General features: G+C 36.1%; 1 protein-coding gene across 22 annotated transcripts in view; it reads left to right on the forward strand.

Annotated features, from left to right (window-relative positions):
• Positions 1–14,332, forward strand: part of ERC1 (ELKS/RAB6-interacting/CAST family member 1) — a 534,848-nt gene that overhangs the window by 300,977 nt on the left and 219,539 nt on the right. The window contains exon 17 of one of the 22 annotated variants that reach the window (XM_077871605.1): positions 13,451–13,598. The exons of the other annotated variants lie outside the window; for them this stretch is intronic. Within the exon in view, the coding sequence (XP_077727731.1) occupies positions 13,451–13,523 (73 nt within the window). The 3' untranslated portion in view covers positions 13,524–13,598. Of the gene's footprint in view, positions 1–13,450; positions 13,599–14,332 lie in introns of those variants that run through there. 22 annotated transcript variants of the gene reach the window in all.

A 14,332-nucleotide genomic window follows, 5' to 3' on the forward strand; every position in this document is an offset into this window, starting at 1 on the left:
AAGGTGTCAAACAGAAAAATGAAACCCTGCAGGTGAAGCTGTCTCTGGAGCCAAGAGAAACTGGCAATTTCTACAGAGTTGCAAGTGACCCTTTGGAGGATTGAAAGGGGGTGTTAGCACTAGCTGTAGAACATGTGGGTATTCTCAGTGGGGCCCTCCACAGAGATTAGTTTATGGGCCACAGCAGGCCCTGTTTGCTGAGAAGCTTAGTGTTTGGGTATAGCTGCTTCAAGCAACAGTCTCTCCAAGGTTAACTGCCAAACATTTACTGTGTAATTCTCATCTCTTTATAATTTTGAGAAAGACTTTATAGAAAAGCATTTCCTCTGTGGGAATAATTGTCAGAATATGTCCTTCCCAACAAAAAGGAGGAGAATTCCCAAAGAAAAGAATTTTAAGCCCATGTTTCTTCCGTGTTCCTGACTTTTGAACTTACTAATGCTGGCTTTATGATTGCTGTCTTATTATTTCTGCTATTTTCTATTCCATCATGATGATTTTCTTCATTTTTCATCCCTTAATGTCAGGTTAGTATCTGTTTGCCTATTTCTAAAAGTCAACAGTGATATTATCCAGTTATGCTAAGATTATAATTTAAGAAACAATTTTGATGTTTAATTTATCCCATATTGTTTATGTTATATATGGGTGTAGTTTTGCATGTGTGCTTTAAGGATAGCATTGCGTCTTTATTTGTTAGCTTTCTGCTTTGCTTTACCCAGAAAAGAAAAAATTTAAATCATTTACCCCATCTCTGATCTGGTTACTGGTTCAAAACCCCCCAAACAAACAAACAAAAAAAAACCCCAAACAGATGATTGCTTCTTATTACATGACTCAGATTGAGTTTCTGTATTACAGAATTTCTGTTTCTTAACATTGTTTTTTTGCCATTTATGTTCTAAGTCCTTTAGGTATGCAGAACAGTCTCTGGTGCTTTATGGGATACCTGTTCTTTTCTCAAGGAATTTACCAATTAGTGTCCATGCATACATATAGCTAGTTAGTCCTATATATTTATGTTACTAAAAGTATCACTTGGATTTTATCACAAGCATTTATTGTAATGAGGTATTATTTCAGGTTTCATCTTCCATTTAGGTTCCTACATATGACATTTTCATATCACCACTGAAACATCACAAATTGAGTTTTAATGTTAGAAAATAAAGGACTTGGAATTTTATTAATGTGATTATTGTGTTTAAACTTGTGGCCACCACAGAGATATTCTTGGTGTGTTTAAATCTGCATGTTTTTACTTAACTATAACAAATTTTCATTTTCAAAGTAGCAGGTCTTCTTTATTCAGTAGAAATGGGAAAGCATATAGAATACTTGTGTGTCTGTTCGTATGTTTGTAGTGGGGGTAGGGTTCTTATTTCATTTTACATGTGTTTTTCTGATTTTATGTATGTAAATGAAATATTAGATTGTTCTGCAATTTGTATTTTAACTGAAGAATATATCATGGTTATTTTTTAATGTCAACATAAAGATCTGTTATATTCTGTTTAGCAACTGGTTAGTGTTCCATTATATAGATGTTATACTATTTTAAAAATTATTTCTCTGTTGAAGGCCATTTAGATCATTTCCAGTTTTGCAGTATTGCAGCCAAACTTCAGAGAACATTATTTTATGTGCATCTTTTCACATGTAAGCATATTTCTCTAGGCTAGATTCTTTAATGGAATTTGACTCAAAACATAATGTGTATTTTATTTTAGTACCTTGTTGTTAAATTGTTCTCAACAAAGGTTTTACCACATATGCTTTCACCAGCTGTATATGAGAGAGTATACTTCCTCACACTATCAGGCATACTGTACATTACCCATCTTCTAAACTTTTGCTGACCTAGTTTTATATTTGAGATATCTTTCCATATCATTACTCTTTCTACTCCAGCAGAAGAGTATTCCATGGTACTATATTCAATGAGTTCTCCATTATTGGGCATTTAAGTCACTTCTAATACTTAGCTATTTTAAATACAGTGCTACAAAACAGTAATAAATTTGTAATAATATAAAATTTGTATAAAGATACAAATACCCCTATACAAAAGTATTTTGCATGTATGCAAGTGTATCTGTAGAATAAAGGCCCAGAAGTAGAATTGTAGGGTTAGATAGCATATGCATCTGAAATGCTAGCTGATATTATTAAATGAAAAAAGCAAAATGGAAAACAATGTGTATAGTATGCTGCCATTTGTTGAAAAGAGGGAAGCATGGGAATGTACATATGCAGACACACACACACTTGCTGTTTTCTGGATCAGTGAAGGTACAAAATGATGGACAAGGGTTAGAGGGATATTTTTCACTCTACATACATAAAAATAATTTTTAAAAAATTTAACCATGAGAATGTATTACTTCTATATAATATTTTAAGTATTTCCTTAATGTTGTGATAAAACTAAATTTAATGTGCCCTGTGTGACCTTCAGTATTTAGTTTACTCTGGATCTCAATTTCCTCATGTATGTATATGAAACTGGTAAATGCTGTTTTGTAGATTTAGGAAACTGAAATAAGAAATTGTATGGAAAAGCATATACACAGTGGCCAGCATTTGACACATTTTTGTAAATAATAAGTTCTTTTAGATTTCTTTCATTCTTTCTGCCAGAGTTACTTCTGTACTATGAAATCCTGAGAGGTAATGTTAGAGGGATAAAACTTAGTTACAAAATGTCTGTTATCTATTCCACTCTATGTAAATGTGAATATAGAGGCAGAGGTGAACCATTTAGTTTACCAGGAAGGAGGCCTTTATCCTGGCCTGATTTTTGTGACAGTGACTTCTCTTATGTTACCAGACAGTGAAAAAATGAACATGAGTTGGAAACTAATATGTATCTGTATATACACACACACAGGAGCTGTTATAGTGCTTCTTTGAACAAAACACTTATTCAGAAGCTATGGCTGATTCAAGCAGTCCTTTGGCCAGGTTCATATGTTGTCAGGCATGTCTTTTGCAGTCTTGCATTGGGGTGTGTGTATGTTTGTGTGTCAGTCAATGGGATGTCCTTAAAAGCCACTAAAATTTAGCCAGTGATAGCTTCTGGGAAATTCTGTAAAGATATTTTGAATTGTTATATATATTTATATATATATTTATTTATTTATTTATACAAAGGAATATTAGCTTTTTAAAATAACAAATACAAGAGTACCTGGCTGGCCCAGTTAGTAGAGCATGCAAGTCTTGACCTCAGAGTTATGAGTTCGAGTCCAACATTGGGTATAGAGATTACTTAAAAAACTAAAATATGAGAAAATAAATAAAATAACGAGTACATCACTACAATATATTTAAATGTTTCATGTTTCTTACAAATTCACTTCACTAGGTTTTACTTCTAAATCATTTGTACCTCAAAGATTTCATGAAACTTTTTTTGTCAAAGATGCCAAATTAGAAAAGACTGCTTTGGCAAGTTTGTCCTTAGAGTTTTCTGTGCCTTGGGCATAGGGCTCCAAGTCCAAAGAATTGAAGAGATCCGAACGAAATGCAATTCTTTTTTTTGCCTTCTAAAATTTTATATCCTGGGACGCCTGGGTGGCTCAGCTGTTAAGTGTCTGCCTTCAGCTCAGGGCGTGATCCTGGGGTCCTGGGATCAAGTCCCACATTGGGCTCCCTGCATGGAGCCTGCTTTTCCCTCTGTCTGTGTCTCTGCCTCTCTCTCTCTCTCTCATGAATAAATAAACAAAATCTTTTTAAAAATTAATAAAATAAAATTTTATATCCTCTATACTAATTTTCATCTTTTTTCTATCAGTTTCCTTGGGAGTACTTCAGATTACCCAATCTACTCTCTGCCACTTTGGATGGCCAGCAATTATAAAAGAGAAATTACTTACTAACACAACCAAAGGTGTAGCTATGAAAGTCCCTCTTTTTATATCTAAGAGAATTGAACATCATTTTAGGCAATTTAAATTAACTTGGTAAGATATTGATCTAATTATTCTCTAGACTTTTCTTGAAATGTCGTAAGAATTCATATTCAGAAGCATACTCAAGCAGTGTAAGTTATTCTAGAGCTAACTTGCTACCTATTTCTCCCATGAGTTTTTGGATGACCTTTGCTCAATTTATTTATTTATTTTAAAGATTTTATTTATTTATTCATAGAGACAGAGAGAGGCAGAGACACAGGCAGAGGGAGAAGCAGGCATCATACAGAGAGCCCGACGTGGGACTCGATCCAGGGCCTCCAGGATCACGCCCTGGGCTGCAGGCGGTGCTAAACCGCTGCGCCACCGGGGCTGCCCCCTTTGCTCAATTTAGCAAAATATCTAAACATGTAATATACACATACACACATTGCATTCTGTCTTACTGAAAAGAGTTTCATTTAATAATACTTCTTCAAATGTAGAACATTCTTTTATATTATTTCACTTGTTTACTATAGTTAGAGCAGCACTAAATTAATGGATATATTACTATGTTCTTTAGGTTGTTTATCATGAGTTCTGGTGACCAGCATTTCTAACCCTTTGAAGATATTATAACACCTGGGTGGTTTTCAAGTATTTTCCTTATAAGGTCAGCCTGCCCATAATACTGCCTTATCTATAAACATAGTTTCTACATGTAGATTGCAACATACACAATTATGCAGCAGGTCTGCAGTGTTCTATTTGTATCCCATTCTACCTATGTGATATGGAAGAACTAGCCAATTTATAGAATATTCAAAAATATTTTTGGCAACTCTTATAATTTCTAGTTCAGAATTTTTTTATGTGGCTGCAAGGCTTGGCTAACACTAAAGAGTAAGTTTATTTTGTTTTCTGTCCTTACAGAAAGGACACACATACTGTGTAATGTGACACAGATACTACAAAGAAAAAAATGCTTTCTGCTCCTTCTGGAATGATTCTAGGGCTCATCTTTGACTCCTCCGTTGCTCACAACCATTTTAGCACCCAGTCCTTTTCACTCTAAAATACTTGATTTCCCGTGTCCTTTTCTTTTTAGCGCAACTGTCACTACTATAATTTGTACCTTCATGATTATTTTTGCTTGAATTTCCTTAATTGCCTCCTAAGTGGCCTTGCCTCATTATAATACATGCTTCATAATGCCCACCATAATGCTTGGCATATAGTTTGGATATGGTGAATCTTCGACGCAAAATCCTTCAGTGTCTGTATTTCCTTTCTTCATATCACTCCTACACAAAAATATTTTTCTTAGTACAGTATGTTTAGATCTTCACAATCTCTTTCTTGCTTACTGTTACATCTACATACAGCTCGAGTTCATTTATTCTCACTGCTATGTAGTATTCCAGTCCATGACTATACCACAATTTATCCATTCAACCATAGAAATTTGGGTTGTTTCCAGTTTAGAGATATTACAGATGGAACACATTGTATTTTATTTGCTTCTTTACCTATAGTCTCTTCCATATAGATCCTGAATTTATTAATGCTGCATATCGTTTTATTCTCTAATTTCCAGTACATTGCTAAGATATTGCATGGCATATAAGTGTTTTTGAAAGAATGGAGAGAAGGAGCGGAAATGTTACTCTACTGTTTTTTTACCACTACTGATAATACCCATTGCCCTTCTTAGAATGGTAATTAAAAAAAAAAAAAATCTGCCCTATATTTCTCAGACTCCTTACTATAGCTGTGTTCACTCATAGGACTTTGTAATAGAAAAGCAAACTCTCAGTATCTCTTTTCAAAACTTTAGAAATTTGGGATCCCTGGGTGGCGCAGCGGTTTGGCGCCTGCCTTTGGCCCAGGGCGCGATCCTGGAGACCCCGGATCAAATCCCACATCGGGCTCCCGGTGCATGGAGCCTGCTTCTCCCTCTGCCTGTGTCTCTGCCTCTCTCTCTCTCTCTCTCTCTCTGACTATCATAAATAAATAAAAATTAAAAAAAAAAGAAACAAAACTTTAGGAATTTATTAAGATGCCACTTCTCCATATCTCTACTTTGTAAATTCTTCTCCTTCTCTGACTACTGAGCACATTTTTAGTTCTCTTAGAGACGATGTTGTCTACATGAAATCAGTGGTAGAGTATTCATATATATAGTCAAACTGTTATAGTTGCTGGAAGAATATGGATGACAAGGAATCAAACCAATACCTTTCTGAGCCTTTCCATCTTAAGAATCCTCTAAGAATGATTCCACCTTGCAATTGGCAAAAGGGGGGCATCCCCAATGGCCCAGTGGTTTAGTGCCACCTTCAGCCCGGGGTGTGATCCTGGAGACCTGGGATCGATTCCCACATTAGGCTCCTTGCATGGAGCCTGCTTCTCCCTCTGCCTGTGTCTCTGCCTCTCTCTCGCTCTGTGTGTCTGTCATGAATAAATAAATAAAATCTTAAAAAAAAAGAAAACAATTGGCAAAAGGGAATCCTTATCATAGATTATAATTCAAGGAGGTAAAAATCACAAATTCCAATTTCTTCTTCTGATCTGTTCTTAAACTCAGTATTTACTGATTTTATCTACAGTTTTATTTACATGTTCTGATTCAGGAAGTTATAGTGACGTGATTGAAGCATAGTGAATAGGTATTTTGTTATCCATTTAGTTTCTTGATGTGCAGTTACATAACCTGCTTATTTTCTAAACTAAAAGTGGAAACTTCACTGAAAGTGAAAAAGTGACCCCTTTCAGATCATAGTCACTCTAAGAGGAATCAGGATTGACTAACTGGGTAGGAAATTAAGGTTTGTTTTCATTTAATAAATTTGAGAAACCAGTATAATCAACCTTCTTTATTCATGATTCTGCAAATTCACCTACCTGCTAAAATTTACTTATAACTCTGATATCAGTTTTCATGACACTTTTACAGTCATTTTTGGACATTGGCAGAGTGGCAAAACTTTTGACTCACCCTACATGCCCATCACCAGCTGAGGTTGAACAAGGTGATGTTTTGCCTTCTTGTTTTAGCTCCCAAACTGTAAACTGGTATCCTTTGCACACTCTATTTTAGCCACATGTTTCCCATTTTTGCACAAAGTGTCATTCAGTGTTCCTAAGACACAAGGCTGTGATGGACCTTATGGAGAAACTACGTGTGTTAGTGAACCTCCGTTCAGGCATGAGATACAGTGTTGTTGGTGATGAGTTTGATGTTAACAGATTAATAATATATATTTAATAAGATATCTTTTTTTAAAAAGATTTTACTTATTTATTCATGAGAGACAGAGAGAAAAAGGGGCAGAGCCATAGGGAGAGGGAGTAGCCAGCTCCATATAGGGAGCCCAATGTGGGACTTGATCCCAGGACCCTGGGATCACTCCCTAAGCCAAAGGCAGATGCTCAACCGCTGAGCCACCCAGGCATCTCTAATAAGATACCTTTTAACAAGAACACACATAAAATATAGTTATGTATTGATTGGTTGATGAAAATCTTGTAACTGGATACTTACCCAAACTTAACACGGTACTTCCCTTAGAAGCAGAAGTTCAGTATTTGCTAATTCAGTATTTGCAACTACTTTATATAATCTAACTACCACAAATAAGAAGTACTAACTCTACTTGATTGCCTTTTATACCTACTGTTATCAAGCTAAATTTATTGCTATTTTCTCAGTCCTTTTTCCTCTAACACTTAATACAAAACAGTTGACCTTCACTTGGCTGTAAACATATGTAACTTTATCTCAAGCTTAAATTTCTTTTGCTACATATTCTTATATGAGACAGGTATCCCTTGTGAAAGTAGCAGTTGCCTACTACACATATACCCAGTGGAACTTGATTGTCAGTGATGGTTTTTATTTCATCAGTTATACATCAAATTGTCGGTGTAGTAAATGCCGCTTCTGCTTTGAATTATCTGGTTCACTTTAGAGTATAATTTAAAGGTAAAGCACCGGGCAGCCCCGGTGGTGCAGCGGTTTAGTGCCACCTGTGCAGCCCGGGCGTGATCCTGGGGACCCAGGATCGAGTTCCGCGTCAGGCTCCCTGCATGGAGCCTGCTTCTCTCTCTGCCTCTCTCTCTCTCTCTATGTCTCAATAAATAAATAAAATCTTTAAAAAAATAAATAAAGGTAAAGCACCTTTATTCCTAGAAACTTAAGACCTCTAAAGCATGTTGTAAAGCATGAATATTCTCTATGGGCACTTTAAATAGAATATCTTTTGCCCGTGGCTTTAGGTGTGATACACTGGGAAAGTATGTAGTTGCTTTAGAAGATTTTATAAATAACACTTGTGTATTTACATAATAAATATTTATCTTCCTTTAACAGTTCCTACTTCTCTTCCATAAGTTTATTGAATTCACTGCCCCAACGAGATGGTACTAAGCACTTCTCTCATTTTTTGCTAATAAAATTAAAGACTAAGAATCATTACTACATTAATAGTATATTCCTACAAATAAGGGGTTCTTTCCATATCATGTTCAGCAATGCTAATCTTTTTAGAACCAATGATTAGAGAAGTTTCTGTGTTTTAATGCTTTGAGAAGAAGCCAGTCCTCTTCTTCCAAGTTTGTTATTGGGAGAGTAAATAAATGTCCCTGTCTACCTGTTTGATGTAGTGAGGGGCTTAGGTCTCAACTGTTAAAGTTTTTGATACTTGAATTTGTCATATACAGTGTTTGGAATTATAGGAATTTCTAATCTACATTTGGGGGAAAATACCTAACTGGAAATACACCCTTTTCAGTATGAAATTGCAGAATTGGGATCCCTGGGTGGCGCAGCGGTTTGGTGCCTGCCTTTGGCCCAGGGCGCGATCCTGGAGACCCGGGATCGAATCCCACGTCGGGCTCCTGGTGCATGGAGCCTGCTTCTCCCTCTCCCTCTGCCTGTGTCTCTGCCTCTCTCTCTCTCTCTCTCTGTATGACTATCATAAATAAATAAAAATAAAATAAAAAAATATTTAAAAAAAATGAAATTGCAGAATTTGTTTACTTAACAGAAGTTAAGGAGCAAACTGTCCTCATTCTATATAGATGCTCTGTAGTATTTGCTACCCTACTAATTCCCACCATCCTTTTTTCCCTTAAAGCTATCTCCTCCCTTTGGCTGTGTGATACCTCACTCTTGTACTTATTTGTCTTCTACTAGTCCTTTTAATCTTTTGATAATGGGCAATAGTGAGTAGCTTGTTATGACTGGAATAATGAGGTTAGGAGCGGAAGTTGGAAGCAACACGGAAAACATTCCGAAGTTTTTGGCCCTATATTTTGAGCCTTTATGCAAGAATATAAAAGCAAGTTTGTATCTCTTTGGCAGATCACTCTGGTCACAAAATGGGAAGTAGATGAGGGAGAAGAGAAATTGGGGCAGGAAGAACCTGTCAGGGAGCTAGGTCAGTATGTCAGAAGAAAGGTCTTCAGTAAGAAAAAGGCAAAAGGGATGGCTTGTTTCTAATTAGAAACCCATGGAGAATTAAGGTTACTGACACCTTTTGAAGCTGTTAATGCATTCTTTTTTTTTTTTTTTTTTTTAATCGTGGACTTCAGAGGCACATAGAGCTGAGCACATATTCTCTCTTGCCTATTCTATAGGTGTGACTTTGGGCAGATTAGTCTCCTTCAATCGACTTTCATCACTTATGAAAATAGAATACTAACTAATTCACAAAGATACTGTAAACATAACGTTGAGGATCATCAACATGTGAAAATAAGAATGTGTAGTGTACATAGTGGACTCTTCAGCACATGTTGGCTTCCTCTCTTCCTTTCCATTCTTTTAATTTACATTTAAGGAAAGAGGCATTCAGAATGGCTAAGTAATTTGTGCATAGTCAAAAGGCCAATTTAGTGACAGAACTGGAACTAGATCTGTAACTAGAATTGCCCATGGATTCTTTCCAACATGTCAAGCAACATCCATATTCATTTATCCTCATGTGTACAGTTTTCAGTGAGAAAAAAACAAAACTACTGGTTTATCTTTTTTCCCCTCTTTATAAGATCTAGTACTTGTAGAAATTGCTAAGAATTAAGCACTCATTATACTAACCCCCTTCCAGAAAGATGGGTGTTGAGTTCCAGTATAATCATCTTTACTAATGTTAATTCCACAATTCTCAGCAGTTACTTTTAGGTTCGCCTCTTCTCAACTGATAAAGTTTTCCATATCTGAATTTTTTTCATTAAGAAAGCTGCTACATCTTGCCTCAACACATTTTTCCATTTTGAGTATATTTATGTTTTCTAAATTTTTATTTCTAACTTTGTTTTCCAGTTTCCAGTTTGCCAAACTCAGTTTACCCATTTTATTTTTCAAGATTTTTAAGATTTATTTATTTATTTTAGAGGCAAAGGGAGGGGGGAGAAAGAATCCTCAAGCAGACTCCCTGCTGAGCATGGAGCCCAATGTGGGTCTTGATTCTATGACTCTGAGATCAGCTAAAACCTAAGAGTCAGACACTTAACCAACTGAGCCACCCAGGCACCCAGTTTGCCCATTTTAGAACAGCCATACTATCTATGATTTTGCTAGATTAATTCAGTAATCTCTGACTTCATTTTTCACATCTAATTTTCCTTAGTCTTGCTGATTAAATATTAAGTTTGTATGCCTTAGTAGTAGATTGATGAAAACTCTAGGAATTGAGAAACCTACTAGCTCTTGCATCTTTCTTCTTATTGCTTCTTCAGCATCACAATAGGAAAATTACATTTGTAACATAATTTTGTATCTTAAAAACAAGAGCCCAAGTTGATATATATATATAATGAAGAATATGAATATTTAACTTTGAAAATTTTGGACATAAGTATGGAGTGTAGAAGATTTCTAATTTGAATGTCAGCACACTTGATGGCTTGAATTATGAGGCTGGTAATAGGAGAAACAAAAACTTACAACCAGCGGTACCACAGTTACAGTTCCTTACAATGTATTCTGCCTTCACTTTGAGTATCAGCTTTCCCTCCTGCCATGGTAAGCTATTAATTTTGAAGATAAAATCTACTTACATTTACATATTGTAACTTTTCAAAGCACATTTGTATACTAATGATGTATATGTAAATGAATAAAACTATATTTCAATGTAAAGAAATGGTCAATGTTTATGATTCTTTTACTGTCACACCATTTGAAGAAGACTTCAAAGCTTGTTGTTCTATGCATACTATAAACTGTATGTAGGGAATCAAATGCAGTAGGGAAAACACAGCCCTGTCTAGAATATATTCTCTTATGTTTATGTCTAAAATCTGTTTTCTCAGTATTCTTCAAGTAAATTTTCTTTCTGAGTATGGACAGAAAATGTAACAAATTAGTTAGTGATTAGATTTGTTAGAGATTTAACTGTGGCCACATTTTACCCAGAGAAAAATTGAAGACCTGAACCCACATTCCAAAATAAAAAAGGCATTGGGAAAATATTTTGCTTAGAAGGAATGATTGCTGTTGTTGTCCTCTCTGAAAACAAACCAAAAAACCACACATATCCCTCATTTACAGTTGCAACATGTAACTACTTAATATCTTGAAGCCTATATTGTTAGCTTTTCTGTTTCCTAGGACACTTCACTGCCTTTACCAGGATTTCACTTCTGCTGTTTTACCTTCTGAATTTCTTCTCTCAGTCTCTGCCAGACTTAAACCCAAGTATTAGCATTATATCAAAGGTAGGTTTAGTGCTTTTAACTCTGCCAGCTTACATCATAACTTTCTTGCTCTTAGTGACAATAGAGTATTTGAATGGTGCCCATTTAATCACATATCTAGTGTTAGTTGTTGCCTATTCAGAATTGAGTTAATTGATCCAATAAATTAAAATGAATAAATGGGTATGGTAGGCCTAAAAAGTATCCATCTGTCATGGGTTTACTTTTGCTTTAGAAAAGTCAGAAAGTTCTGTTAGTAAGTGGCTTAGTCTTCTCTCACCATTAGCAGCTGACAAACATACTGATGAGGTGATAATAAACTCAAAAGTCTCACCAGTGACTGAGTGGGAAAGGAACCTAGACATGCCTCACTGGAGCCTGCCAAGATTTTTTACTTTTTAATAGAATACATTTCAAGGTTATGTATTCTTGGATACTTGTCAGAAGTGTAACATGTCATTAATGGGTACCAAAGAGGAATGTATGTTATCTTACTCTGAACGTAGCAAGTCAGAAATCTTAGTCACAGAGAAAGCATTGGAAGTAGGATTTGAATACAGAGTCTCTGCGTGTGTACACACATGTGCAGGCATGAGTGTGTGTGTGAGAGAGAGAGAATTATTTGCAGAGAATTAACAATGGCCACATTTTACAGGGTGTTTGGGATAAATATATATATATATCATCTCCTTGGTGATCTCCCCCTCTTCAGATTCCCAGTGAGCTGACTGTTCCTTTGAGCTTCCATACAGTATCTCATACATTCCTTTAAAAGATATTATATGTATAAATCTCTAAATATCTTTTCCTTCCATTAAAAAATTATCTGGTACATATTGTGTGCTACATCAGAATTATGAGCTACTTGTATTTGATGTCCTTTTTTTTTTTTTAAGATTATTTGAAAGAGAGAACTGGTGCATGGAGGGGAGGGGCAGAGAGAGTTTTGTTTTTTTTTTAAGATTTTCATTTATTTATTCATGCAAGACACACAGAGAGAGGCAGAGACATAGGCAGAGGGAGAAGCAGGCTCCATGCAGGGAGCCCAATGTGGGACTCAATCCCGGGACTCCGGGATCACACCTTGAGCTGAAGACAGATGCCCAACCATTGAGCCACCCAGGCGTCCCAGGGAAGAGAGAGTCTTTTTTTTTTTTTTTTTTTTAAGATTTTATTTATTTATTCATAAGAGACAAAGAGAGGCAGAGACACAGGCAGAGGGAGAAGCAGGCTCCATGCAGGGAGCCCGACATGGGACTCGATCCTGGGAATCTGGGATCAGGCCCTGAGCCAAAGGCAGACACCCAACCACCAAGCCACCCAGGCATCCCAGGAAGAGAGAGTCTTAAGCAGACTCTGTACTGAGTGCAGAACCCAACATGGGGTTTGATCCGTGATCCTGAAATCATGACTTGAGCGGAAACCAAGGGTCAGACGCTTAACTGGCTGTACCACCCCGGTGCCTTAGCTACCTCTATTTGATTTCTGAAAATGTTTTCTAATAATCTCAAAATCAGTTGAAAACAATGTCAATATTTAAAGTTTAAGACTTCCAGTTTTGGGATCCCTGGGTGGCGCAGCGGTTTGGCGCCTGCCTTTGGCCCAGGGCGCGATCCTGGAGACCCGAGATCGAATCCCACATCGGGCTCTCAGTGCATGGAGCCTGCTTCTCCCTCTGCCTATGTCCCTGCCTCTCTCTCTCTCTCTCTGTGACTATCATAAATAAATAAAAATGTTTAAAAAAAAAAAAAAAAGACTTCCAGTTTTGTTTTCATTATGAAACATTATGCTGATGAATCTCTTGTAATCCCAAATTCAGTTTATACTTCCATTGATACCTTTTTCTTTTTCAGGTTTCAAAACAATGGAGTATTTAATACCTTATGCATCTCTTCCCCTCTTTACATACTGTGCCTCTGCTGGTAAACACCCCCTTGTACACATACGCTTTTTAGCACAGTACTCAACTTGATGTAAATGTACAAAAATTTTTTAAGTTGATTGCTGGTTGTGTACTGAACATGGAATATTGGTGGTCTTTGAAAGTCTCTGAAATTTAAAAATAATTGTATGTAGTAAAAATTTAAATATTTTTAAAGGTGGTTCAGCGGTTAAGCATCTGCCTTTGGCTCAGGGCGTGATCCTGGAGTCCCAGGATCGAGTCCCACATTGGGCTCCTTCCATGGAGCCTGCTTCTCCCTCCACCTATGCCTCTACCTCTCTCTGTGTCTCTCATGAATAAGTAAATCTTTTTAAAAAAATAAAGACATAGGTCAAAACTAGAGATAAAATCTCTGCCACTGTTTTGTAAATTTGAACAAGTTAATTAACTTCTCTGTATCTTAACTATCTCTAAAATGAAGATACATTTACCTTTTGGGGTTGTGAAAATTAAATTATTATCATTATTGGTTGTGGTTGTGGCATTCATGATCATAGTAATCAAAGATTAATCAATGGCTTGAAAGTAGTCCACTGATTTCAAGAAATATTTGATAGAACAATGTCCTACTATGTAATGAAAAGCTTGTTGTTTTGGTATTCATAAGTTCTTTGGCTTCCCCTTTTCAGTTTTAGGTAGAACGTGAAATTTGGAAAATTTCTAAAAATTATCTCATTAATACCCATCTAGGTGTCCCTTTATCCTTTAATCTGCAGTAGTAGTCTAGCAGTTTAAGAGATTGATAAGGAGGAAAGAGAAAATCACATTTTTAAAAAGGAAAGATTATAAATAA

The sequence above is a fragment of the Canis aureus genome, chromosome 25 (genome assembly GCF_053574225.1).
Source record: "Canis aureus isolate CA01 chromosome 25, VMU_Caureus_v.1.0, whole genome shotgun sequence".
In the NCBI taxonomy this organism is placed as follows: Eukaryota; Metazoa; Chordata; class Mammalia; order Carnivora; family Canidae; genus Canis; species Canis aureus.